This window comes from Rhinopithecus roxellana, chromosome 1, assembly GCF_007565055.1.
Source record: "Rhinopithecus roxellana isolate Shanxi Qingling chromosome 1, ASM756505v1, whole genome shotgun sequence".
Lineage (NCBI taxonomy): Eukaryota > Metazoa > Chordata > Mammalia > Primates > Cercopithecidae > Rhinopithecus > Rhinopithecus roxellana.
This window is the reverse complement of record NC_044549.1, coordinates 202,449,118-202,475,984: the sequence shown is the minus strand read 5'-3', so window position 1 is coordinate 202,475,984 and position 26,867 is coordinate 202,449,118. Positions and strand designations below refer to the sequence as shown.

At 56.1% G+C, this 26,867-nt stretch overlaps 1 protein-coding gene across 1 annotated transcript in view; it reads left to right on the top strand.

The window, feature by feature from the left end:
- MUC4 (mucin 4, cell surface associated) overlaps positions 1–25,978 on the top strand; it is an 85,786-nt gene extending 59,808 nt beyond the window's left edge. Inside the window, exons 14-23 of the mRNA XM_010381211.2 lie at positions 11,798–12,031; positions 13,464–13,601; positions 15,412–15,593; positions 18,237–18,396; positions 19,399–19,578; positions 20,184–20,257; positions 21,423–21,487; positions 21,576–21,799; positions 23,728–23,890; positions 25,355–25,978. Of these exons, the coding sequence (XP_010379513.1) occupies positions 11,798–12,031; positions 13,464–13,601; positions 15,412–15,593; positions 18,237–18,396; positions 19,399–19,578; positions 20,184–20,257; positions 21,423–21,487; positions 21,576–21,799; positions 23,728–23,890; positions 25,355–25,559 (1,625 nt within the window). The 3' untranslated portion in view covers positions 25,560–25,978. The remainder of the gene's footprint in view (positions 1–11,797; positions 12,032–13,463; positions 13,602–15,411; positions 15,594–18,236; positions 18,397–19,398; positions 19,579–20,183; positions 20,258–21,422; positions 21,488–21,575; positions 21,800–23,727; positions 23,891–25,354) is intronic.
- The last annotated feature ends 889 nt before the right edge of the window (positions 25,979–26,867 follow it).

Genomic DNA, 26,867 nt, shown 5'->3' with positions numbered 1-26,867 from the left:
TGGACTGGGTGAATAACTCCAATTAGAGGAAGCACGTGATGAAAGCTACCGCAGGAAGTATGGACCATGCGCCTGCCATGGACGAAGTGTGGACCGTGCCCCTGCCATGGACAGGGCAGTGTGGAGGCTCCAACATGAGAGTCTCATGCCTGTTCTCAAGGAGCTGCAGATTAGGCATGGGGAGGTAAAAGTGGGCCCAAGTGGCTTTGCTCTCTGGGCCAGTTTGAGCTAAGAGACGCTTGAGTTCAAGTCCAGAGGTCTTGGACATCTGGGCCAGGACTCTGCATTCTGCACCCTGCAGGCCTTCCTGCAGCCCGAGTTTTAATTGAACTTCACGTCAGAAGAGCTCACGGCAAAAACGCAGGCCTGAGACAGGGAGGGCAGGCCATGTGGGTGGGCTAAAGTGGGCAGGGTCCCCAGACAGAAAGTGGGGGTCCATGTGCGCGAGTGGGACCCTCGTTGGCTTGTTCTCATCTGCCCTCCTTTCCTAGGAATACGAGACGCTCTATGGTGAACACAGCCTGCCAGTCCTGCAGGCCGAGTCTTTGATTAGAAAGATCACAAACAATGGCGGCTTCAAGGCCAGGTGGACCCTAAAGGTCACGTGGGTCAATGCCCACGCCTATCCTGCCCAGTGGACCCTCGGGGTGAGTAGACCGGTGGGCAGCTCCCAGGGAGCCATCTGGGAGTCAGACATCCTAGAATCCTAGGCAGGGGCTACTCTTCCAAAATCCTCTCTGGCTCTAGGAAAGATTGCTAATTATAGCAAGCCCACCCACTGCCACCCCCAGCTGCTCCCACTGTTGGCTGAGCACTCACTGTGGGCCCGGCCTGCCTCAGCTCTTTGCCTAGTTGACCTCACAGCAGCCCAGCAAACCGGGTATTATTAGGTTGAAACATAGCAAGTGGCATTTTTGTAAGTAAAAAATGTCTGGCTATTGGGAATTTCCTGTGGCTCAATTGGGTATTGTGATCCACATTCTACAAATGAGGAAGACAATGGTTAGAGAGGTTAAGTAACTTGCTCAAAGTCATGCCACTGGCAAATGGCAACGCCAGGCCTGCAGTGGAGCTTCTTCTGACTCCAGCCTCTGGCCGTTAAGCACAGGCTCATCCAATGGGCATGGGGCACACCACACCATCTCCTCTGTCCTCCCTCCAAGGACCCGCTCTTGTAGTCACCAAGTTCTTCCTTATGCCTGATCTAAAGTCACTCATTGCTTCATTCACTCAACAAAAGTTTACTGGTCACCTACCGTGAACAACGTGTGCACCTTCAGTGAACCCCAGTGTCATCCATGCTGTTCAGGTGGAGGGGACAATTTGGACAACGTCCTTAAATATCCACGAGGGAGCTAACGAAGCCTCCTCTCTAGCTTTCTGGTATCTTGGCTAATCTCTCAGGTTCTGGTAGCTTTCTCTTACAAACACTCATCTAACTGAATTATAACCCAGAACCCTTTATCTCCCTTCCTGGAAGAAAGTCACCAAAAGGCAAATCCACCGTGGTAAGTGCGTTCACACCCAGGGTGAAAGCTGCCCTCACTGACCCAAAACTTGCCAGCATTTTGGGCCCATGCCTTTGCTGTGGGCAGACCAGGAACAGGTGCTGTACATGTCAGGGCAGGGCTGTGGGACGGGCGGGGGGACATAAGAGAGGAGACCCTGGATCTCTCACGGGCATCTCTGTGTTTTCTTCCACCAACCCCCAGAGCAACACCTACCAGGCCATCCTCTCCACAGACGGGAGCAGGTCCTATGCCCTCTTTCTCTACCAGAGCGGTGGGATGCAGTGGGACGTGGCCCAGCACTCAGGCAACCTCGTGCTCATGGGCTTCTCCAGGTAGGATGGGAGGGGTTGTCAGCACTGAGCACATGGCAGGGAGGGGTGCAGAGTGGGGTTTCACTGCACACAAACCCCCACCCTGGGGCAAGATGGGAACCCTCCTGGCTGGTGCTTCTGACTCACGCTGACTCCAGCTCCCGCTGGGGCCGGGCATCTGGCTGCTTCCCATGACAAGAACACCCATTTGTCCACCTGCCCTCTCCCATCCCAGTCCCCGTGCATTGTAATAATTCCCAGAGCTTTGGCTTCCCTGATTTCCACTGACATTAGCTGGCCTCTCTTACCTTCTCAAATATCATGATAACAACAGCCAAGACTGATGACACTAACACTTCATGTACATCATTGCATGTCATGATCACAACCACCCCATGAGGCGGATACTATTTATCATCCCCACTCTACAGATCAGGAAACTGAGATACAAATAGACTAGCAATTTGCCTAAAGTCCCAGAGCTGGGAAGTGGCAATGTGATTTGAACCCAGACATCTGAGGCTAGAATCTGCCTTCCCGACTTCCTGAGAATTCCAGGGGGCACCCAAAAGCTTATAAGGAGCTGGTGGTGAAGGGAGAGAGGAGGCACGGGGCTGTGGGCGGTTGAAATATGGATTTCCGTGTGTGGGAGGCCGTCTCCGACGCAACAGTGCACCATCTCTGTTCCCATATGCTGGTGTGTGGCAATCAGTGCAAAGGCTGCATGTCTTTTGTTCTTCACTTGATCTTAGCCAAAAGGCTGAGAAGCGATGCCTTTCGTTCTTGATAATTGCTGCAAGTGGTCTTCTCCTACATTGAGTGTGTTCAGGTTACCCCTTTGATTACACTGCCTTCACTGGTTACTTGGTGTGCTATGAAGGTGAAAGGAGGGGAATTACCCAACTGCCTAAGAATTTCACATGGTCCAAGTACACCCGAGGAAGGTGTCACGCAGGGGTGCATCATCCTGCTTGTGTCAGGGAGGAGGAAAACCCCAAGAGTCCCCACTCTGCAGCAGGCACCCAGGATGGGGCTACAGGCCGCTGCTCCAGGCTTCTCTCCTGCCCGAGCGTGCTCGGACCCCACACCTGCAGATGGTGATGGCCATAGTGGTGGTCATGGTGGCGATGGTGGTAGTGTTGGTGGTGGTGAAGGTGGTAGTGGTGATGGTGGTAGTGTTGGTGTTGGTGTTGGTGCTGATGGTGGTAATGGTGGTGATGGTGGCGATGGTAGTAGTGTTGGCAGTGATGGTGGTGGCAGTGGTGGTGGTGATGGTGGTAGTGTTGGTGTTGGTGATGGTATTGGTGTTGGTGGTGGTGCTGATGGTGGTAGTGTTGGTGGTGGCAGTGGTGGTGGTGGCAATGGTGGTAGTGTTGGCGGTGGTGGAGGCGGTGGTGGTGGTGGTGATGGTGGTAGTGGTGGTGGTGGTGGTGGCAATAATGGTGGTAGTGTTGGCGGTGGTGGTGGTGGTGGTGGTGATGGTGGCGATGGAGGTGGTGATGGTGGCAGTGTTGGTAGTGTTGGTGGTGGTTGCGATGGTGGTAGTGTTGGTGGTGGTGGCGATGGTGGTAGTGTTGGCGGTGGTGGAGGCGGTGGTGGTGGTGGTGATGGTGGTAGTGTTGTTGTTGTTGGTGGTGGTGGTGGTGGTGACGGCGGCAGTGGCAGCACCTGTTGTATCGAGGCCTCACTCAGTTCTGAGGGATTTGCAGATGTTACTGCATTGAATCCTCACTGTCCAGCTAGGTAGGTGCTACTGTAATCCCTTTTACACAGATGTGAAAACTAAGAATCAGAGAGGGTCAGTAACTTGTCCGTGGTCACCAAGCTAGTAAGTGTGGGGATCAGCAGTTGAATCCATCACTGCCTAACTCCAGAAACTGGCTCTTAACCATCACAATACACTGTCCCTAGAGTCTGTCCCGCTCTAAACCCTCTGCTTGTTGAAGGGAAACAAACAGAAATGAGGCCTGAACTCTGTTGTTTTCATGCCCCTGTCTCATGACCAAGCAGACCTGCCAGTTTCTTGCAGAAGCGATCAGATGTGGAATTGGTTAGAGCCTCCTACCTCTGCCCATCTGTCTTGTCCCCTCTGCTGCTCAGTGCTAGGGCTCCAATGGGGGTGGCTGACCCACTGACCCACTGCCAGCCTAGCTGGCTGACCAGCTGCTGACCAGCTAGCGGGATGAACAGACGCCTTGCAACCACGAGGCAAGAGCCTGTGCACGGCAGAGGCCTGAGAGAGTCTCTCCTTTCCTGCAGTGGAGACGGCTATTTCGAAAACAGCCCACTGATGTCCCAGCCAGTGTGGGAGAAGTATCGCCCTGATAGATTCCTGAATTCCAGCTCAGGTAAAAGTGCCACCTTATCACACCTGAGCTGGTCTCAAGCCTTCGTGTGTCCTCCAGCCCACACCCCACCGCAGTCCTAGAGGGCAGCTCCCTAACGTCGCCACCGTCCTGAAGGGCCTCCCTGCACAGTCCAACCTCCTACAGGTCTAGGTGGGATGTGGCACCGCCCAGGGAGCAGCTGGTACCTCCTGCACCCCTGGACACAGCACAGTCTCAGAGGGGGCTACATCTTCTCCCTCAGATGAACCAACCCAAGAGGGCTCTCGGGGGGCCCAGATCCTGGAAGTGAGGACAGGGTCTTGTGGGAGGTGGGATTTGAATGGGCAGTTCAGACAATTCTCCAAGTGTCCTGTCCAGAGCAGGAATGAGAACCCAGGTGAGATCCTTTAAGAAAATCTACCGGCCGGGCGCTGTGACTCACGCCTATAATCCCAGCACTTTGGGAGGCTGAGGTGGGCAGATCACTTGAGGTCAGGAGTTTGAGACCAGCCTGACCAACATGGTGAAACTCTGTCTCTACCAAAAACACAAAAATTAGCCGGGCGTTGTCGCGCACACCTGTAATTCCAGCTACTCGAGAGGCTGAGGCAGGAGAATCGTTTGAACCCGGGAGGTGGAGTTTGCAGCGAGCCGAGATCGCGCCACTGCACTCCTGCCTGGGTGACAGAGCGAGACTCCATCTCAGAGAGAATCTACCAAGGAGAGGCCGACATTCATCATCATCATTTACTAGGCACCTGCTGCGTGCTGGACGCTGTGCTAACAGCCAGAAACATTTTAAAAAGGAAAAAGATCAACTATGTTTGCTCTCAAAGAGCTTTCATGTGGGTAGAAAGACAAGGGTCAAGAGGGAGGCGGCGCCTTCTCCGGCTCAGTCCAGAGGCCCCGATGGGAAAGAAACAATAGTTTCCAAAATGTGATAGGAAAAAGGACAGTTTAGCCTTAGAAACCAGCCACGTGAATTGTGAAGTGTAAATCCAGTTCTATTTGTTCTGTGGCAACCACTTTTGGTAAAGAAGCAGACACTAAGTCAAGCAATGGGCTTTGGGGGAGGCCTCCTTGCCCACCTGACTTGGGCCCTTTCTCCCTCCCCATCCCCTGACCCCAGCCCCAGGCCCTGGATAAACCCTTTCTCCCTCCCCATCCCCTGACCCCAGCCCCAGGCCCTGGATAAACCTTTTCTCCCTCCCCATCCCCTGACCCCAGCCCCAGGCCCTGGATAAGCCCTTTCTCCCTCCCCATCCCCAGACCCCAGCCCCAGGCCCTGGATAAACCCTTTCTCCCTCCCCATCCCCGGACCCCAGCCCCAAGCCCTGGATAAGCCCTTTCTCCCTCCCCATCCCCGGACCCCAGCCCCAGGCCCTGGATAAGCCCTTTCTCCCTCCCCATCCCCAGACCCCAGCCCCAGGCCCTGGATAAGCCCTTTCTCCCTCCCCATCCCCGGACCCCAGCCCCAAGCCCTGGATAAACCCTTTCTCCCTCCCCATCCCCTGACCCCAGCCCCAGGCCCTGGATAAGCCCTTTCTCCCTCCCCATCCCCGGACCCCAGGCCCAGGCCCTGGATAAGCCCTTTCTCTCTCCCCATCTCTGGACCCCAGGCCTCCGAGGGCTGCAGTTCTATAGGCTACACCGAGAAGAAAGGCCCAACTACCGTCTCAAGTGCCTGCAGTGGCTGAAGAGCCAGCCTCGGTGGCCCAGCTGGGGCTGGAACCAGGCCTCCTGCCCTTGTTCCTGGCAGCAGGGACGATGGGACTTACGATTCCAACCCGTCAGCATAGGTGACACCTCCTTCCCGTCCCCCACAAGCTCACCCACCGCCCTCTCTGCTCGTGCCCTCAGCCTCTCCCCAGAAACAGCCCCTGCTTGTTCCCGCCCCGCCCCTGGCAGCCCCGGCCTGGGCCTGAGTGGGATGACTTGTTTCAGGTCTCTGGGGCCTCAGCAGCAGGCAGCTGTGCAGCTTCACCTCCTGGCGAGGAGGCGTGTGCTGCAGCTACGGGCCCTGGGGAGAGTTTCGTGAAGGCTGGCACGTGCAGCGTCCCTGGCAGTTCGGTGCGTGAGTCCGTGGAGATCTCAACCCCACCTTCCCAGCCAAGCAGGGGACCCTCAGCATGAAGCCTCTTGTCCTCATTCCTTCCCAGACCCTTCCCCTCTCTGGGCCTCCATTTCCTGATCTGGTAGCATTAGGGAGCTTCCAACATCCCCACCAGAGGACATTCGGGGATGTGTGAGCTGAGTGCCTCTTTCCCCATCTCTGTACCTGGCTCCGCATCCCTAGGCCAGAGTGGGGCCATCTCTCCAGGCAAGAAGAGAGCGCCTAGGCTGACCCTGTCCCTGTAGACTCAGATGAGCAGGATGTTTGGGGAGAGACTGAAAATCAGCTCCCGCAGAGACCCTCCAAGGGAGCTGGAGAGCACAGGGGTGTGGGGTTACGTGGTCTGTGTCCTCCTGTTCTCTCCCCTATCCCTTGGCAGTTTCCACAGTTCCCTGACTGTCAGCCATGCCCTCCCCACTCCCATCACGTTGAGAGCGTCAGTACTTGGCTGTCCACCCTCAAGACAGGAAATCTGCTTAGCTCCTACCATGCACCCTGCTGCACAGCGGCCCCAGTGCCTGCAAGAGACAGCACCCTGTCCACTGCCCAGGGTCATGAGAGGGCCGTGCTGGATTCCAAAGCCATGCTCTTGCCACCAGCACCACCCCGTCCTACCCAGCTCTCCACCGACACCGCCCTGCCCTGCCACCAAGCTCTGCGGCTGGGTTCTCCAGGTCCTCAGCCTCCCCGACTCACTGCTCTTCTCTGCAGCCCAGGAACTGGAACCGCAGAGCTGGTGCTGCCTCTGGAATGACAAGCCCTACCTCTGTGCCCTGTACCAGCAGAGGCGGCCCCGCGTGGGCTGTGCCACATACAGACCCACACGGCCCGGTGAGCGTCAAGACCCAGGCCCAGGCCGAGCCTCTGGGGAGGGGGAGCTTCTGGGCTTCCAGGAGGTGGCGTCTGCATGAGGAGTAGGGGCAGAGCTGTGGCCACAAGGGAAGATGGAGATGACGCCAGTGATGGGCGGACGGCCAGTGGAGGGGCTTTGTACCTGGTGTTGGGGAAGGAGTGAGAATAGTGGGGCACAAAAGTGCAAGGGGACTTGAGGGGAGGAATCTGTGCTCCGTGAACATCTCCCGTGCTAAGTCCACCTGGACAAGTGTCCCCCCTGACTACAGTGAGGAATCTCAGCCCTGTGTCCTCCTGACAGGTGCCTCCCCCTGACTATAGTGAGAAATCTCAGCCCTGAGTCCACCTGGACAAGTGTCCCCCCTGACTACAGTGAGAAATCTCAGCCCTGTGTCCTCCTGACAGGTGCCCCCCTGACTATAGTGAGAAATCTCAGCCCTGAGTCCACCTGACAGGTGCCCCCCCCCCCCCACTATACTGAGAAATCTCAGCCCTGAGTCCTCCTGACAGGTGCCCCCCTGACTATAGTGAGAAATCTCAGCCCTGAGTCCACCTGGACAAGTGTCCCCCCTGACTAGAGTGAGAAATCTCAGCCCTGTGTCCTCCTGACAGGTGCCCCCCCCCGGACTGCAGTGAGAAATCTCAGCCCTGAGTCCTCCTGACAGGTGCCCCCCCCCCCACTATACTCAGAAATCTCAGCCCTGTGTCCTCCTGACAGGTGCCCCCCCCCCCCGACTATAGTGAGAAATCTCAGCCCTGAGTCCACCTGACAGGTGCCCACCCGGACTGCAGTGAGGAATCTCAGCCGGGCGCTTGGTTTGTCATGCTGAGGCGGCATCTCTTTTTTCCCCCCAGCCTGGATGTTCGGGGACCCCCACATCACCACCTTGGATGGTGTCAACTACACCTTCAATGGGCTGGGGGACTTCCTGCTGGTCAGGGCCCAGGACAGGAACTCCTCCTTCCTGCTGCAGGGCCGCACGGCCCAGACTGGCTCAGCCCAGGCCACCAACTTCATCGCCTTCGCGGCTCAGTACCGCTCTAGCAGCCTGGGCCCCGTGACGGTGAGTGAGGGGCGCGGGGACCTCCCTGCCTTCCATCCACGGGGACCTTCAGCCGCATACTGAGGCTGAGGAGAAGACAGCGAAGAAGAGGAAGCCGCGCAGGAGGGAGGGAGGCCACACCCCATCCGCGCAGCTGTCCCGGAGTAAATCGTGCGGGTGGGGGATTACGGCTCTGGCGCCACGGTTTCCCAGCTGTTTGGCTTCGAAGAAACTACTTAACTTGGTTTTCTCCTAGTACGAATGGGGATAACATTCTTGTTGCCTCACGGGCTGTTGTGAGAGCTAAAGGGGATAATCCGAAAACCATGCCTGGCCCTGGGGAGCACACGGTAGACGGGGGCTGGCATCACTCGGGCCGCGGCCTCCAGCGCCTTCCTCCAGGCCCAGGGCGCAGCTTCCAGCCCCGGGGGCTCTCCCGGCCGCTCGCCTGGGCGTCGGCTCCACCTGCGGGTCGGGCTCAGACCCCTTCCCATCTCCTTCCAGGTCCAATGGCTCCTTGAGCCTCATGATGGAATCCATGTCCTGCTGGATAACCAGACTGTGACATTTGAGACTGGCCATGAAGACGGCGGAGGTGGGCTGGGGAGCGTCTACCTCCGGGAGCAGCGAGTTGGGCGGGAAGCCGTGTTGCTGTGCAGCGTCCAGTGCGTGGCGGTGCAGGGTCCAGGGCGTGGCGGTGCAGGGTCCAGGGCGTGGCGGTGCAGGGTCCAGGGCGTGGCGGTGCAGGGTCCAGCGCGTGGCGGTGCAGGGCCGAGCGCGTTGCGGTGCAGGGTCCAGTGCGTGGCGGTGCAGAGCCGAGCGCGTTGCGGTGCAGGGTCCAGGGCGTGGCGGTGCAGGGTCCAGTGCGTGGCGGTGCAGGGCCGAGCGCGTTGCGGTGCAGGGTCCAGGGCGTAGCGGTGCAGGGTCCAGGGCGTGGCGGTGCAGGGTCCAGGGCGTGGCGGTGCAGGGTCCAGGGCGTGGCGGTGCAGGGCCGAGCGCGTGGCGGTGCAGGGTCCAGTGCGTGGCGGTGCAGGGTCCAGGGCGTGGCGGTGCAGGGTCCAGGGCGTGGCGGTGCAGGGTCCAGTGCGTGGCGGTGCAGAGCCGAGCGCGTTGCGGTGCAGGGTCCAGGGCGTGGCGGTGCAGGGTCCAGTGCGTGGCGGTGCAGGGCCGAGCGCGTTGCGGTGCAGGGTCCAGGGCGTGGCGGTGCAGGGCCGAGCGCGTTGCGGTGCAGGGTCCAGGGCGTGGCGGTGCAGGGTCCAGGGCGTGGCGGTGCAGGGCCGAGCGCGTGGCGGTGCAGGGCCGAGCGCGTTGCGGTGCAGGGTCCAGGGCGTGGCGGTGCAGGGTCCAGTGCGTGGCGGTGCAGGGCCGAGCGCGTTGCGGTGCAGGGTCCAGGGCGTAGCGGTGCAGGGTCCAGGGCGTGGCGGTGCAGGGTCCAGGGCGTGGCGGTGCAGGGTCCAGGGCGTGGCGGTGCAGGGCCGAGCGCGTGGCGGTGCAGGGTCCAGTGCGTGGCGGTGCAGGGTCCAGGGCGTGGCGGTGCAGGGTCCAGGGCGTGGCGGTGCAGGGTCCAGGGCGTGGCGGTGCAGGGTCCAGTGCGTGGCGGTGCAGAGCCGAGCGCGTTGCGGTGCAGGGTCCAGGGCGTGGCGGTGCAGGGTCCAGTGCGTGGCGGTGCAGGGCCGAGCGCGTTGCGGTGCAGGGTCCAGGGCGTGGCGGTGCAGGGCCGAGCGCGTTGCGGTGCAGGGTCCAGGGCGTGGCGGTGCAGGGTCCAGGGCGTTGCGGTGCAGGGTCCAGGGCGTGGCGGTGCAGGGCCGAGCGCGTTGCGGTGCAGGGTCCAGGGCGTGGCGGTGCAGGGCCGAGCGCGTTGCGGTGCAGGGCCGAGCGCGTTGCGGTGCAGGGTCCAGTGCGTGGCGGTGCAGGGCCGAGCGCGTTGCGGTGCAGGGCCGAGCGCGTTGCGGTGCAGGGTCCAGGGCGTGGCGGTGCAGGGTCCAGGGCGTGGCGGTGCAGGGCCGAGCGCGTTGCGGTGCAGGGTCCAGGGCGTTGCGGTGCAGGGTCCAGTGCGTGGCGGTGCAGGGCCGAGCGCGTTGCGGTGCAGGGTCCAGGGCGTGGCGGTGCAGGGCCGAGCGCGTTGCGGTGCAGGGTCCAGGGCGTGGCGGTGCAGGGTCCAGGGCGTTGCGGTGCAGGGTCCAGGGCGTGGCGGTGCAGGGTCCAGGGCGTGGCGGTGCAGGGCCCTGCGCGTGGCGGTGCAGGGTCCAGGGCGTTGCGGTGCAGGGTCCAGGGCGTGGCGGTGCAGGGCCAAGTGCGCGCAGCCTCTTTCCCCGGAGCGGGGCCTGCAGCTCGCCAGCCTCTTCTCCCGCCTCCAGCGCAGATCCCTCCCGGCTTCAGCCCCGGGGCAGGGGCAGGGGCAGGGGGAGGGGAGGGGTGGTGCGGGCCGGGGCGGGCGCGGGTTCCGTGGGGGCCGCGGTGCCGACCTGGCTCCTCTCCGCGCCCTCCCGATGCTCCAGGCCAGGGGACGTTCAACGCCACCGGAGTCCTCCTGAGCCGCAACGGCTCCGTGGTGTCTGCCAGCTTCGACGGCTGGGCCGCCGTCTCGGTGATCGCGCTCTCCAACATCCTCCACGCCTCCGCCAGCCTCCCGCCCGAGTACCAGAACCGCACGGAGGGGCTCCTGGGTGAGGGCGGCGCGGACCTGCCTCTGAGGCTCTGCGGAGCCGGAGCTCGGACCCCCACGCCCGCGGGCCCGGGCAGCCCTGCTCGGCCTCCCTTTCTCCGCCTCCTTGGAGCAGAACCCTCGGGGCACGGAGCGGGCTGGGAGCGGAGGGGCTTCTCCAGCCTCCACCGAGGCACCCTTTCTGGTCACCTCCCGCTCTAAGGGAGCATCAGGGGTGGGCTCCGGGGAGTCGGGGGCGGGGGGCACAGCCATCCTTTCGCCCTTTCCTCTTGCCTCCCACATCCTGCCGCCCTCCTCCATGGCTGCCCGCGTTTCCTCCCACCCCTCCCGAAGGCAGACGGGCAGGGTGTGAGGGCCCGTCCTCCCGGCTCCCCTGGAGGCCTGACAGCAGGTGCAACGGCAGAGGCTGCCTCTTCCCACTGCGTTCACTGGATGCTCCCCAGGAACGGGACAGCTGTGTGCCCAGGGTGGCCAACCTCCCACTCTGACTGTCTCTCAGGAGTCTGGAATAACAATCCGGAGGACGACTTCAGGATGCCCAATGGCTCCACCATTCCCCCAGGGAGCTCTGAGGAGATGCTTTTCCACTACGGAATGACCTGTGAGTCTGGGCGGGGTCTTGGGGCAGAAGGGGCAGGTAAGGAGAGCCCGTATGTTTAGGTCGTCCCCCTCAGCCCTGTAGGAAGCAGACCTCCATCCTCCCTAAGGTCTGAGGAATCTATGCCCGCCCCCCCCCCAGGACTGTCCCCTCCACCACCAGCCCACCTGCCTTTCTCTAGCTGGAGGAGAGAATGGGGTAGGTCAAGTGTCCTCTCTCACTGCAGCAGGCGTTTCCAGACTCAGAAGCTAGAAACCGCTGTCGCCCTGCACTCCCACCGCCCCGCTCCAAGCCACATAAAGTGAGGGGTAAGGGTGGACACAGAAGGAATAAGTCTGAGTGTCATGCCTGGTACCATCACACTCTGTGTGTTACAGGGCAGATCAACGGGACAGGCCTCCTTGGCAAGAGGAATGACCAGCTGCCTTCCAACTTCACCCCTGTTTTCTACTCACAACTGCAAAAAAACAGCTCCTGGGCTGAAGATTTGATCTCCAACTGTCATGGAGACAGCTCATGCATCTATGACACCCTGGCCCTGCGCAACGCAAGCATCGGATTTCACACGAGGGCCATCAGCAAAACCTACAAGCAGGTGAACGCCACCCTCAGTAAGTGGCCCGAGGCCCCGGGAGGCCTTTTCAGAGTTAGAAGCAGATGAGGAGCTGCCCTTCCCTGACCCTGCTTTACCCTGTGCATCTGCATTCACTGAGCAGATTCTTTTGCTCCTGTTATTCCTCTGCTCAGACCCTCCAGTGGCTTCCCCCGCTCTCTCCATCCTAGCAGTGGCCTTTGGCCCGGTTCGGCTTCTCAGAGCTCTTCTCCTAGTGCTGGGCCCCTTCCCAGCTCCTCCCACTCCAGCCCCACAGGCTCCTCTGTGTTCCTCAAACACACCAGGCATGCGCGCTCAGCTCTCAGGCTTCACACGTGCTGTTCTCTCACCTAGAATGCTTTCCTTCCCTGGACAGCCACACGCTTGCCCCTCACCTCCTTTATGTCTTTATTCCAATGTCCCCTCCTCAGCGAGGGCTCTCTTGGCCACCCTGTCTAAAATGGCACATTCACCCACACTTCCTGTTTGCCTTCCCTGCTTTATTTTTTTCTCCTTAGCATTTATAATTACTCAACATATTTTATAATTTTCACAGGTATCTTTTTTATTATTCATTTGTGACTGTATCCTCACTACCCAGAGCAATGCCAGCCACTTAGCTCAATAAATATTTGTTAAATGACTGACTGAATGAATGCGTGAACCAACTATGAAATGGAAATGGCAGGGCTCCAAGAAACAGACCCGTGAAAAGGTTTCACTCCCTCTCTGTTTCTGGACAAATGCGATGTCTGTTTAGATGTGACCCTCCAGGTTTTTTTCTTTCTTTCTTTCTTTTTTTTTTTTTTAAGACAGAGTTTCACTCTTGTCGCCCAGGCTGGAGTGCAGTGGCGTGATCTCGGCTCACCTCAACCTCTGCCTCCTGGGTTCAAGCGATTCTCCTGCTTCAGCCTCCTGAGTAGCTGGGATTACAGGTGCCCTTCACCATGCCTGACTAATTTTGCATTTTTAGTAGAGACAGGGTTTCACCATGTTGGTCAGGCTGGTCTTGAACTCCCGACCTCAGGTGATCTGCTGGCCTCAGCCTCCCAAAGTGCTGGGATTACAGGCGTGAGACACCATGCCCGGCACCCTTCAGGTTTTCAGCCCTTTGCCAAAGGTACAACTCTGTAATGGTCTAAACAAATCTGCTTTCTGTCACTTTTTGTCATACCCAGCATAGCACCATGTTCAGGAAAGAATCCGAAAGGAGCTCTTTTTGAGGAGGTTGGGGGAGAGAGAGAGAGAGGCTAAAGATTTGGCTAGGTGGGCAGTACAGTCCCAGCCTGCTGTGTGTCAGTCGAGAGCAGGTACGCAGAATAATTCCTTCTTCCAGAGGTGGGGCACAGTCCTGGGAATGCCTCACACATATTAGAGTTGAGAAAGAGAGGAGGCTGATACAGCAGGAGACTGCCCTCCCTTGGAACCCGCATCCCCTCTTTGTGTTTCAGATCAGTACCCACCCTCCATCAATGGTGGTCGTGTGGTTGAAGCCTACAAGGGGCAGACCACGCTGATTCAGTACACCAGCAACGCTGAGGATGCCACCTTCACGCTCGGAGACAACTGTACTGACTTTAAGCTCTTTGGTAAGAATGTTTGGCTGGGGAGAGTGTGGAGGTGGGTAGGGGATAAGGTCAGAGTCAAACTTTGGGAAATTTTGCATTGCTATACCCAGCAAAACTTGCCGTCACTCTTTCATTTGAATATCCAGGCCCGGCATTTCTGAGGAACGATACGTATAACTCAAATAGGTGCCTCCCAGTAAGTAGTAGTGACAGGCTTATGGTGATTTAGTCAGACAGCTAGAGTGAATCTGGGCACATAGAACTGATTCAAGGCCGGGCGCGATGGCTCACGCCTGTCATCCCAGCACTTTGGGAGGCCGAGGCGGGTGGATCATCTGAGGACAGGAGTTTAAGACCAGCCTGGCCAACACGGTGAAACCCCATTTCTACCACAAAAACAAAAAAATAGCCAGGCATGGTGGGAGGTGCCTGTAATTCCAGCTCTTCGGGAGACTGAGGCAAAAGAATCGCTTGAACCCAGGAGGCAGATGTTGCAGTGAGCTGAGATCGCGTCACTGCACTCCAGCCTGGGCAATAGAGCGAGACTCCATCTCAAAAAACAACAACAACAACAACAACAACAAAACTGACTCAAAGATCATTTAATCTCAATCTGATCGTACGCAGCCATCTTTAATCATTATGCATTCACCAAATTATTAGAATAATCAAGTGCAACATTTAAAATGACCAATTTACAACATTTTTATATCTATTAAAGGAAGGATCTAATGTAGGACAAGATTTAAAGAAATATAAAAAATACTTTCATTTGGTACCTTTCTTCCTCTTTTTATGTTTGGTAACCATGTTTACCTAGCTGTGTCTCTCCTTGTCTGGTTTCCTGGGCTAGGACCCAGTAAAGTACCATCGCTCGCTCCCCATAAAGGTGTTCGAGACCCTGAGCCCTGCATCCACGATCAGGGCCAAGGGGTCCCAGCACAAGCGATGCTGCTGTCTGTTGCCAGCACTAATTCTGCGGGTGGCTGTTCTTGGCTAAACCAAAGCCCCAGGGGGCATATCTGCATTTCTTTGCCTCTCTGCCTGATGTTCTTTCTCTCCGTGTGTCAGAAGGGACTGCTTTGCCCACATCCCTTTTGCCTCACATGCGTCCTCCCAGTTGTGAGACAATTTTGCCCCTCGTGCGTCCTTCCAGGTGCAAGACGATGGTGTTGGGAGATTTTATTCTCCGCGGGCTCCATCCCTGGAGGACGATGGTCTGGAAATTGTGTGTGTCTATTCTCTGTCACTTCCTTTCAATCTGCTGTTCTAGGGAGACTTTCCTATTTTCTTGAAAAATGTAAGTTGGATCAGAAGATGTGTAGCAGTGTTTCACTATAGTGTGGGGTCTGAAGGGGGTGTCTGGGAAAGGTCCAGGAAGTGGGGGGTGGGTGAGAAATCAGGGCAAAGGATGGGGCTGCTGTGAGAATGAAGCTGGTTTGGCTGGCAGCATAGCCTGGGGAGGTGCCTGGAGGATCCTGGCCTTGATCCTCCACCCCCAGAATGTCCCATCCTGGTGCAAGTCCAGCGAGGGCTGCCCTTTGGGGTTTCTTCAGGGAGAAACTGCTTTTCCTTCTGTGGTGTCCTCCGTTACAATCAGTATGTTGGACTGGTGCCACCTCCTTCCAGCTGGGAGTGTGACCAGGATCACCCCAATACCAGCCTTGCTCAAAGGAAATGACCAATGAGATTTGTCTGGGGAGTGGGGAGGGTGGCCTGAGAGGGGTGGGAGAAGCCCCGCACCAGCAATCAGGGTGTTAGATGAGGATGCATCAGACCACAGAGCTGAGGAGTCTCCCGGCTCTCAATGTTGTCATCTTCCCCGGGGCAGAGAATGGGACGTTGCTATGGACACCCAAGTCGTTGGAGCCATTCACTCTGGAGATTCTAGCAAGAAGTGCCAAGATTGGCTTGGCATCTGCACTCCAGCCCAGGACTGTGGTCTGCCATTGCAGTGCAGAGAGCCAGTGTTTGTACAACCATACCAGCAGGGCGGGCAACTCCTCCCTGGAGGTGAGTGTTGGGAGGCAGGTAAGGAGTTTCTGTGCCGAGGGGAGAGGAAACGAGAGTGGAACGGATGCTGTGATTCTGCCTCTCCTGGGTGTGTCTGTGTTGGGAGGTGGGTGGAGCAGATTCCAGTCTCAGGCCATAAACTCACATGGGAAGAAAGAGAACTTTCTGGCCTGGTGCAGTGGCTCATGCCTTTAATCACAGCACTTTTGGAGGCTGAGGCAGGTGGATCACAATGTCAGGAGATTGAGACCATCCTGACCAACATGGTGGAACCCCATCTCTACTAAAAATACAAAAATCAGCTGGGCATGGTGGCGGGCGCCTGTAGTCCCAGCTACTTGGGAGGCTGAGGTAGGAGAATCGCTTGAACCCGGGAGGCGGAGGTTACAGTGAGCCAAGATTGCGCCACTGCACTCCAGCCCGGGCAACAGAGTGAGACTCCATCTCAAAAAGAAAGAATGAAAAGAAAGGAAAGAAAGAAGGAATGAAAGAAAGGAAAGGAGAGACGAAAGAAAGAAAGAGAGAGAGAGAGAGAAAGAAAGAAAGAAAGCAAGCAAGCAAGCAAGCAAGCAAGCAAGAAAGAAAGAAAGAAAGAAAGAAAGAAAGAAAGAAAGAAGGAGGAGGAAGGAAGGAAGGAGAAAGAGAAAGAAAAAGGAAGAGAGAAAGAAAAGGAAAGAAAGAGAAAGAAAGAAACTTGATTGCTTATAGTTCAACCGGATTTTTCTCTCCCACCTCCCCTCTGCCAGGCTGGCCGGTAGCTTCCACCTCAGTCTTTCTCACAGTGCCCAGTGGTTCCCAGTTCCACAGCTCTGTGGCAAAGCTCAGCAGAGGGCCCTGCGGTGTGGGGTGGAAGGTGGTCATGGGGTCCCTGGCATGAGTCCACACAGGTTTCCATCACAGCTCTGCCCCACTTCCCCTTCAGACCCAGGGAGAGGCTCTGCTGCTTCTGTGCCTTACTCAGACACAGGACACCTTTTACGAGGCCGCTTACGGTCCTGTCTGCCTAGAAGCACCGCACAGCCATTTCTCCCTAGGATGTCATCATCACGGTGCTGGGAAGAGAGCTGCTGGTCGCTCTATCTTGACACCTCCAATCCCCTTTGCTTTCTCTTTTACTCTCTCCCTCCGGCTAAGAGAAACATCTTTTCCAGTTTGGAGAAATTACTTCTCCATGTTTCTAGCCAAGATACTTAGCCTAATTCCACGACTCTTGTCCTATCTGCTTTTTAATTTTTATTTTTGGTTGTAAAGGAAGAGCCAGAAAGTGTTTATCTGGCAACACAAAACCACCTCCTTCACCCCTTACACACACACACACACACATGCACACACACACACGCACACACAGACACATACACATCCTTCTGAAGCATGAGCAGAGAATGGGGAGGTGGATAGAGGTAGTGATGGTTGGTGGGGTGGGGGGTAGAAAAGGATAAAATACACAATGGGAAAAAGACAGATTAAAATCAATCTACTATTCTGGAGATGCCCCGAGCTGCTTCAGTAAGGGAGTTAGAAAGGGGAGTGCAGGGAGCTTGGTGAGATATTGGAGCCACAGCCTTTGCTGGGCTGTTGTTCTGGTTGCTGCGTTTTCTCAGTACTTAGCAGGGAGGTTCTGTCTTCTTGGTTTGGGAGTCAGCAACGGAGGTCAAAATGTCAGCTTATATGAAATCCAGTTTGCAGGCCACATAGGAGCCTGAGGCAGGTGGATTGCTTGAGCTCAGGACTTCGAGACCAGCCTGGGCAATATGGCAAGACGCTGTCTCTACTAAAAATAAACAAATTAGCTGGGCGTGGTGGCATATGCCTGTAATCCCAGCTATTTGAGAGGCTGAGGCACAAGAATTGCTTTAACTCGGGAGGGGGACATTGCAGTGAGCCGAGATCGAGACATTACACTGCAGCCTGGAAAACACAACGAGATTGTCTCATAAAAAAAAGAAAAAGAAAAATACAAAAATTAGCGGGCATGGTAGTACATGCCTATAGTCCCAGCTCCTCAGGAGGCTGAGGTGGGAGGATGGCTTGAACCTGGGAGGTGGAGTTTGCAGTGAGCCGAGATCAAGACACTGCACTCCAGTCTGGGCGACAGAGTGGGACCCTGTCTCAAAATTAATAAATAAGGAATCCAGTTTTCAAGCAATAGAACATACATACATGGATACATACATACATGATATATACATGCATTGATACATACATGGATACATACATGCATGGATATATACATACATGATACATACATACATACATGGATATATATATAGATACATGGATACATTCATTCATTCATTAATGCTTCAATTATTCACACATCCCCCGTCTTACTCTAGAAAGGATTTCAGGCAAAGAGCTAGAGTGTGAGAGGGAAGAGGCTGAAATCCTGGTGCAGGGCCAGGCAGGGAGTCAGGGTAAATAATGAACCGGGGAGGCCAAATGGGCAGGACTACCGTGTGGCTTTAGGCAGGGCCTTGCAGCCCCAGGGCCTGGTCAAGAAGGTACTCACCAGGTGCTGGTGGATCTGAGACATGACTCAGGCAGGGTCCACAGGTTCCCAGGCCAAAGGGGTCAGTCAGAAACACCCAGAAGCCCTTACCAGTTTGGTCTCCTGGCCGCCCGTGATCAGCAACCCTCCTCCAGGTGGCCGGCTGCAAGTGTGACGGGCGCACCTTCGGCCGCTACTGCGAGCGCTCCAAGGACGCCTGTGAGGAGCCATGCTTCCCGAGTGTCCGCTGCATTCCTGGGAAGGGCTGTGAGGCCTGCCCTCCACACCTGACTGGGGATGGGCGGCACTGCGCTGGTGAGCCGGGAACAGGGCCTGGAGGAGGGGCATCTGGGAGCAGCTCATAGCTCAAGGGTGTAGACAGCCAAAGGCAAACCATTTCTCTCCCTTTTCCAGCAAGCCTTTAGAATGCTCAGTCTAGGTAGGTAATCTAGGCAGGTATGGGAAATCTAGGTAGGTATGGGAAATCTAGGTAGGTATGGGAAATCTAGGTAGGCCTGGAAAGGGGGTGGTGGATGGTGTGGTGCTGAAGGAGAAGAGGTTGTACAGGCACAGGGGAGGGGACGGGGCTGAGCATCCCTGAGGCATTGACTGGGGAAACCCTGGGCAAAAGACTGAAGATGGTCTGCCCAGGGGAGGAGACTTCAGCAGCGGCCAGGGAACCGGGCAAGCTGGGTCCTCAGGCTCCCTGGGGGTCTTCAGAGACACGAGGCCCAGGATCTCTGCATCTCACAAGTCAGGACGTTTGGAGGGGCTGGCGTGGGGATCCGGCAGCAAAGGTGCCTGATTTTCCCTTTGAGTCCTCCCAGCCATCTGTTCCTCCCACTCTGAACCATCAGAGTCTGATGAGGGAGATCACAGCAAGGCCTTTACCAAGCCCCCTTAGGCAACCAAATAAAATCTAGAGATCACTGTGCCTTCAGAGCCGAGGCCAGAGTGGGTAGAACCGCAGATTTTATAAACGCAGACAAGGAGATGGAAGTGAGAGGGGAGGGCGTGAGGAAAGTCGGCTGGGGGCCCCTCCTCTGCCAGCCTTCAGGGTCCTTTCTGAAGCAGAAGGTCTGAGAAACACTCCAGTCCCTCTCTATAAGTCGAAGAATACCTGCCTGGCCGAGGAAAGGGGTTGCCCTGCAGAGAAACGCCTGGAAAAGTGGGGAAGGATGGTTTGGGGTTCTGAGTGGCCCACAGCAGAACACTGGGGGAAAGAAAGCAGGCCTGTCCCGGAGCAGGTTTCCACGGGCTGGACTCTCCCTCCGCTGCCCCAGTGCGCTGCTGCTGACCTCCCTGCTCACTCTGCAGCTCCGGGGAGCTCTTTCCTGTGTCGGAACCAGTCCTGCCCTGTGAATTACTGCTACAATCAAGGCCACTGCTACATCTCCCAGACTCTGGGCTGCCAGCCCACGTGCACCTGCCCCCCGGCCTTCACCGATAGCCTCTGCTTCCTGGCTGGGAACAACTTCAGTCCAACTGTCCACCTAGGTACCGCCCTCTCACCCCCCCACTCTACCCAGGCTCCACCCTCTCACCCCCACTCCACCCAGGCCCCGCCCTCACCCCCACGCTCCACCCAGGCTCCACCCTCTCATCCCATCCAGGCTCCGCCCTCTCACCCCACTCCACCCAGGCTCCGCCCTCTCAGCACTACACCCCACCCAGGCCCCGCCCTGTCATCCCCGGGCCCCACCTTCTCACCGCCACACTCCTCCCATCTTTGGGGAATGGGATATGATAATGGGATGGGGAAGCTCTGGGGTCACAGGACAGAGCTCCGGATTTATCTGGGATGGTGTAAGGTGCGGGCTGTAGGAGCTGGCGAGGGCAGCTGTCACAGCAAGGACCACGGGGCTGTGTGGCCTGTGGAGGAAGGACGGAGGCAGAGACCTCACATCTGGCTCAGTGAGATGAGTGGCGGGAGGCCCGGGGCATAGTGGAGTGAGAGCGCTAGGGTGAGGGCCACTTTTCCGGTGTCTTCAGTGACCTGTCACTGTGGAATGGAGCAGTCACCCTGGGCTGGCCCGACGGACATCTTGGGTAAGTCTGGGTAAACCGTGGGGTGATGATACATTTGCTTCTCCCATCTCCAGAACCTCCCTTAAGAGTCATCCAGCTCTTGCTCAGTGAAGAGGAAAATGCCTCCATGGCAGAGGTCAACGCCTCGGTCAGTGCTGCAGGCCGCGCTCTGGGTGGGCGGGGACGCTTGGCGGGTTCAGGCCAGAGCGGAACCATCACTGTGCGGCCTTCATCTTGTCATCCATCTGGATTCAATTGCCAGAGGAGGCCGGAGCCTCTTGCCCCATGGGAGGTGCAGGGCATTAGGAAGTGAGGAAGGCCGGGGACAGAAACCTCAACTCACCATAAGCAGAGACCAGGGTGCCAAGTCACCCCAGCCGAGACCTCTAAGCATCTTGGGTATGATCTGGAAGAAACGAAAGGACATTTCACCTCCAGGGAGTCTTCCCTGACTTTCCAGAGAGAACTGGGTGCTCCCTGTTCTTGGCTTCCATGCCATACCTCAATCACAGGCAAAGTTGCACAACTGCTGAGTGGTTGAGGGTCTAGAATCCTGCACACCCAGAATCAAAATCTCTGCACTGCCCCTCACTACAGCAGGTATGTTAATTAGATACATTATATAACAGGTCCTCTGTAAACACAGGGACAATCACAGCACCTGCGGCAACAGGCTGTCTCACTGTTTAAATGATGTGCATCAAGCATTTAGTACGGTGCCCAACACGCAAGTATTCAAACCTTGTAATTGCTATTATTACTACTGCAAGCATAGCACTCCCCACTCCACACTCCCCACTCCACACTCCACACTCCCCACTCCCTACTTCCCACTCCCCACTCCACAATCCCCACTCCCCACTTCCCACTCCCCATTCCCCACTCTCCACTCCCCACTCCACATGGTAAAATCTGTTGACATTTGTCACCTGCACCAGACTATGCACTCTTTTGAGTTTAGATTCCACCTAAGTCACCTTGACACCCCCAGCCCCTGACAATCTCCTAGGTCTACTTAACCCTTGTTCAGTATACTGGGGAGGGGTCATGAGTCATGCATCAGAGGCAAGTCTGAGGAGGGCGACAGAATGGAAAACCCTTCACTTACAACAGACATTATTAAGCAAGGACCCGAGACAGTCACTGGGCTAGGTTAGAGTGCGAGGATGCAGAGATGGTGAGGAATGTGCTGGGGTCCTGGGGCTCCCGTTCCAGGAGGAAACAGGGATGAATACACCCATCAAGGTGGGAGGGGATCTCCCCTCTGGATGGGGCCTCACCCCCACCCGCCCATCCCCCATCCTCTGTCCTAGGTGGCATACATACTGGGGACCCTGGACATGCGGGCCTTTCTCCGCAACAGCCAAGTGAACCGAATGTAAGTGGGACTGTGTCCCCCTGAGCCCCCAGGTCCTCTTCCTCATCCCCCACTCCCTAGCCCCCATCACTGTCACTCTCCCACACAGCAATTCCCCAGCACCGGCCTCGGGAAGCCCCATTCAACACTGGATGGTCATCTCGGAGTTCCAGTACCGCCCTTGGGGCCCCGTCATCAACTTCCTGAACAACCAGCTGCTGGCTGCGGTGGTGGAGGCGTTCTTACACCAGGTTCCACGGAGGAGTGAGGAGTCCAGGAACCACGTGGTCTTCCAGCCCATCTCCAGGGAAGACGTGTGGGATGTGACAGCCCGTGAGTCCATCCATTCCGGGGACAGTGTGGGGGTCACTGCAGGGGGTGGGTAAACAGAGGTGCTTCCGCCCACACAAACAAGTTAATTGAGTTTTTCTGTTTGCTTGGTTTTGAGAGAAAGCGTGAACATTTTATCCAGCTTCCTTTTAGATTCAAGAGCAGGAGCAGCCAGCACCGCTAAGGCAGTCACATGTATACAGCTTCACAGAGCAAGTACCTAGCCAAGGCCTTGCTGACTGTGGCTGCTAATAAAACAGCAGCAATTTATTTTCATAACATTGCTAATAGTTTTCTTAAAATGCCATTGCACTTAAACATACACAAGGACACCCCCATCGTGTCTGTCCTCCAGCTGCAGGACATTAAGCTGGAGACTGGAGACTGGCCAGGGACAGAGGCAACTCTTCCCTGAAATGATGTGACACTGTGCAACCACCTTCCCCAGGCCAGGCCAGGCCTCAGCACCCCCGAGCACCTTCCCCAGGCCAGGCCAGGCCTCAGCACCCCCGAGCACCTTCCCCAGGCCAGGCCAGGCCTCAGCACCCCCAAGCACCTTCCCCAGGCCAGGCCAGGCCTCAGCACCCCCATCTGAAAATGAGATGGGATTTCTGAGCCCCCTTTCAGTGCTGACAGCCCCTGGTTCTCCCAGAACAGGTATAAGTTGGCAAACTTGTCAGAGTAACAAAGGAATAACACATCCTATTTTCTGTATAGGGCAGAGAATAGGGCAGTGACCACCCCAAACACAACAGAAAGTGCTGTTTTACTTGGGTCTGGGACCAAGCAAGAGCTTCTCCTAGAATCCTGGCTAAGCCTGCTCTCTCCTGGAGCAGTGGGTGAAATCCCTCAGAACTACTGTTTGTTGGGGAGTTGGGGTAGGAGGCCTGGGGAGGCAAACCCTGACTATGCAATTAAAGAAAACCTATAATTTTTATTATACAAGTATCCTATGTTTATTGCAGAAACTTTAGGAGACACAAATTTAACAAAAAGAAAAGAGGAAAAAGCCCTGTAATGCCAATCCCTAGAGAGACAACAATATTTTGTACATATCCTTCTGAACTTTCTTTCATGCCTAAGAACTTCACACATCGATTTTTTATTGAAGGATCAAATCATTCCTAATGTTTGATAACCTCCTCGTTAAACAATTGTGAACAGATTGTCTCATATATTGTATCCATATTCCCATTTGACATATTATAATGGTAGGTTTGAATATAGTGTCATCTTTTTTTTTTTTTTTTTTGAGGCAGAGTCTCGCTCTGTCGCCCAGGCTGGAGTGCAGTGGCCAGATCTCAGCTCACTGCAAGCTCCAGCCTCCCAAGTAGCTGGGACTACAGGCGCCCGCCACCTCGCCCGGCTAACTTTTTGTATTTTTTTAGTAGAGATGGGGTTTCACCGTGTTAGCCAGGATGGTCTCGATCTCCTGACCTCGTGATCCACCCGTCTCGGCCTCCCAAAGTGCTGGGATTACAGGCTTGAGCCACCGCGCCCGGCCACATAAGTGCTATTATGATCATTTCCTTTTAAAGATAAGGAAACTGACACTGAAAGAGTTAAGGAATGTTCCCTGAATTTCACATCTAGTTACTAGTAGAGTTTCAGTTTCAACCCAGGTCTGGCCACCTTCAAAGCATACGCTCTTTAGGAAAGCATTTTCCATAGAAAACTTTTTCCATAGGAAACTTTTTCCATAGGAACTGTCATCCCCTGGTAAGGATGTGCAGTTTATTTAACCCGACCCCACTTCTGAAACGTTGTTACTATTATCCACCACGCTGATGTGAATATGCGGGGCATATGTGTCTGTGCACCTCTCTAATTACTTCTCAGGAGAAACACCTGAAAAGGAATTCGTGGTTGAAAAGGTATTGATTTAGTGTTCATCAGTGGCTTTCCGTGTTAATCTGTGTCCTTCCCGACAGTGAACGTGAGCACGCTGAAGGCTTACTTCAAATGCAGTGGCTACAAGGGCTATGACCTGGTCTACAGCCCCCAGAGCGGCTTCACCTGCGTGTCCCCGTGCAGTAGGGGCTACTGTGACCATGGAGGCCAGTGCCAGCACCTGCCCAGTGGGCCCCGCTGCAGGTGCATAGGGCTGCGGCCAGGAGGTGGATGACAGTGCTGGGGAACCCAAGCTGGGCAAGACACCGCAAGGGGTCCAGAAATTAGGATGGCTCCCTTTGTAATGAGAAAGATCGGAGACCTGGGAAGAGGGGACAGTGGGAAAGGAGAGTTGTGAGTGCCTGCTCTGTGTGGAGAATAAAGGCGCTATATTACAAACTCTGAAACCCAAAGGAGCCACAGGGGGTATTGAAACCATTTCGAAGATGAGAAAACTGCAGCTTAAAGATGACAAGGAACTTGCCCGGGGAGCCAGTAGGTTAAGCAGCAGGGCATGGTTTCCAAAGCCAAACATTTTTTATTTTTAATTTTTTGAGATGGAGTGTCATTCCGTCGCCCAGGCTGGAGTGCAGTGGCGCGTTCTCGCTCACTGCAACCTCCGCCTCCCGGGTTCACGCCATTCTCCTGCCTCAGCCTCCCGAGTAGCTGTGACTGCAGGCGCCCGCCTCTACGCCCAGCTGATTTTTGTATTTTTAGTAGAAACAAGGTTTCGCCATGTTGGCCAGGCTGGTCTCAAACTCCTGACCTCAGGTGATCCACCCACCTCAGCCTCCCAAAGTGCTGAGATTACAGGCGTGAGGCCCAAAGTCAAACCCTCCCACCTGATCTGGCTGCTGCTTCCCTGCTGTCTCCTTGTGGGGAAAAGAACTTGCACCCGGGGTTCCGCTGGTTAACAGCGCAGGAAGCCGCGGCGCACGCAGGCCTGGTCTCCGCGATCTCCGCCGGCCGCAGTTCCACGTCCCGCCCAAGAACGGGGTGGGCGGAGCGGGGGCGGGGCCAGCTCTCGGGGCGGGGCGGGGCGGGGCGGGGCGGGGCGGGGGTGTGACTGCGCATGCCCACCTGTGGCCAGTCGGCATCCCTGCTGCCCAGGCGCAGCTGACTGCACGCGCAGCTGAATTCACACCACGGTTTTTTTTTGTTTTCGTTTTTGTTTTTGTTTTTGAGACGGAGTCTCGCTCTGTCGCCCAGGCTGGAGTGCAGTGTTGCAATCTCGGCTCACTGCAACCTCCGCCTCCCAGGTTCAAGCGATTCTGCCTCAGCCTCCCGAGTAGCTGGGACTACAGGTGCGCGCCACCACGCCTGGCTAATTTTTGTATTTTTAGTAGAGATGGGGCTTTACCGTGTTGGCCAGTCTGGTCTTGAACTCCTGACCTCAAGTGATCCGCCCGCCTCAGCCTCTCAGAGTGCTGGGATTCCAGGCGTGAGCCACCAGGCCCGGCCCATGCCCATGTTCTTAAAGCCCACGACTGCCTCCTTTGCCCGGTGGTCTCACTTCAGCACGGCCTCAGGGCTGACTCAGTCTTTCTCTCCGGAGAGTGGGGCAAGCCCAGCGTCTCCTAGAGAACATCTTCTTCCCCAGCAGCAGAGGCGGGGCTGGGAGGCTGAGCTCCCGCCTCTGACACACTGTCTCTCTCTCTCGGTCCCCAGCTGTGTATCCTTCTCCATCTACACCGCCTGGGGAGAGCGCTGTGAGCACCTGAGCATGAAACTCGACGCGTTCTTCGGGATCTTCTTTGGGTCCCTGGGCGGCCTCTTGCTGCTGGGGGTCGGGATGTTTGTGGTCCTGCGCTTCTGGGATTGCTCCAGGACCAGATTCTCCTATTTCCTGCACTCAGCTGAGGCCTCGCCTTGAAGGGGCAGCTGTGGCCTAGGCTACCTCAAGACCCACCCCATCCTCACCGCACACTTAAGGCGCCATTGCTTTTGGGAGCCTGGAAAAGGGAAGGTGACTGAAGGCTGTCAGGATTCTACAAGGGGAGTGAATACTGGGAATCAAGACAAGACTATACCTTATCCATAGGCTCAGGTGCATACGGGGAGGCCACAGAGACAAACAAGCGTGGATGGGTCCTCACGCAGACACCCCCACAGAAGGACACTGGCCTGTGCACGCGTGCGCGCACACACGCATACACACACACACACACACCAGAGTTCATAATGCAGTGATGGCCCTAAGTTAAGCAAAATGTGTCTGCACACAAAACTCTCTGGTTTACTTCGAATTAAAGTCTATTTAATAAAGCGGTCTAACTTTTTGTGTCTTCAAAACCAGGGATTCCATTCCTGATTTTCTTCTGGTGGCCGAAGGGCTGGGCACAGGCTTCTCCCAACCATCACAGGGCACAGTGTGTGGAGGTTAAGTGTTGGACAGGCGGTGGAGCAGCAGGGGCAGCTGGATCCAGTCCTAATCAGCCTGGTCACCCATGCTGGAAATCTTCAGTTGCTCACCCTAACCTTGCTTCAGGCTCCACATCATCTTCTTCTTCCCCCACCCCAGCACAGGCCAAAGCTTCCCCTCTAAGGAGGAGGGCGAAAGAGATACCCCAAGATGGAGTGCCCCAGACTCTCTCCCAGGACCCCTCCCCACCTGCCCGTCCATCAATTTCACAAAGTCATAAAAGGATCAATGTACAGTGTGTTTTCCTGTCTGGTGGCTGTCCCCACCGCCTGTGTTTCATGGAAGAGGGATTAAACCATTTCAGCTCCCTTTCCAAGAACCAACTCAAGAAACATGCTGCCACCCCACCCTTAGATCTGGAGGACCCGATCCCTAATATACCTTCTCTGTCCTTTCCCGGACCCCAGATGGAGTCTTCTGAGGTTCTCCATCCCACAGCCCTTCAGCCCTACCCTGCCTCCATTTGTCCCCAGCAACCTGATCAGCTTCCACATAATCCTCTCAGCAGGCAGGACTTGTACACCTATTTGGTGTAACAACTCCAACACCATTGGTCCCCAATTCCTGTGTCTAGAAAATCTCAATTCCAACTTTATGCAGAAACTAGGTAGCTGCCTCTTAGTTCTAAATCCCAAATCCCTGAAGAAAGAATCTGACTGGTCCAATTTACATCAGTTGTTAATGCCTGGTCCAATAAAATGCAGTCATGAGGTCAGAAAGGAAGTCACATGGTGCAAAGCAGGTGTTCAAGCTCACTCT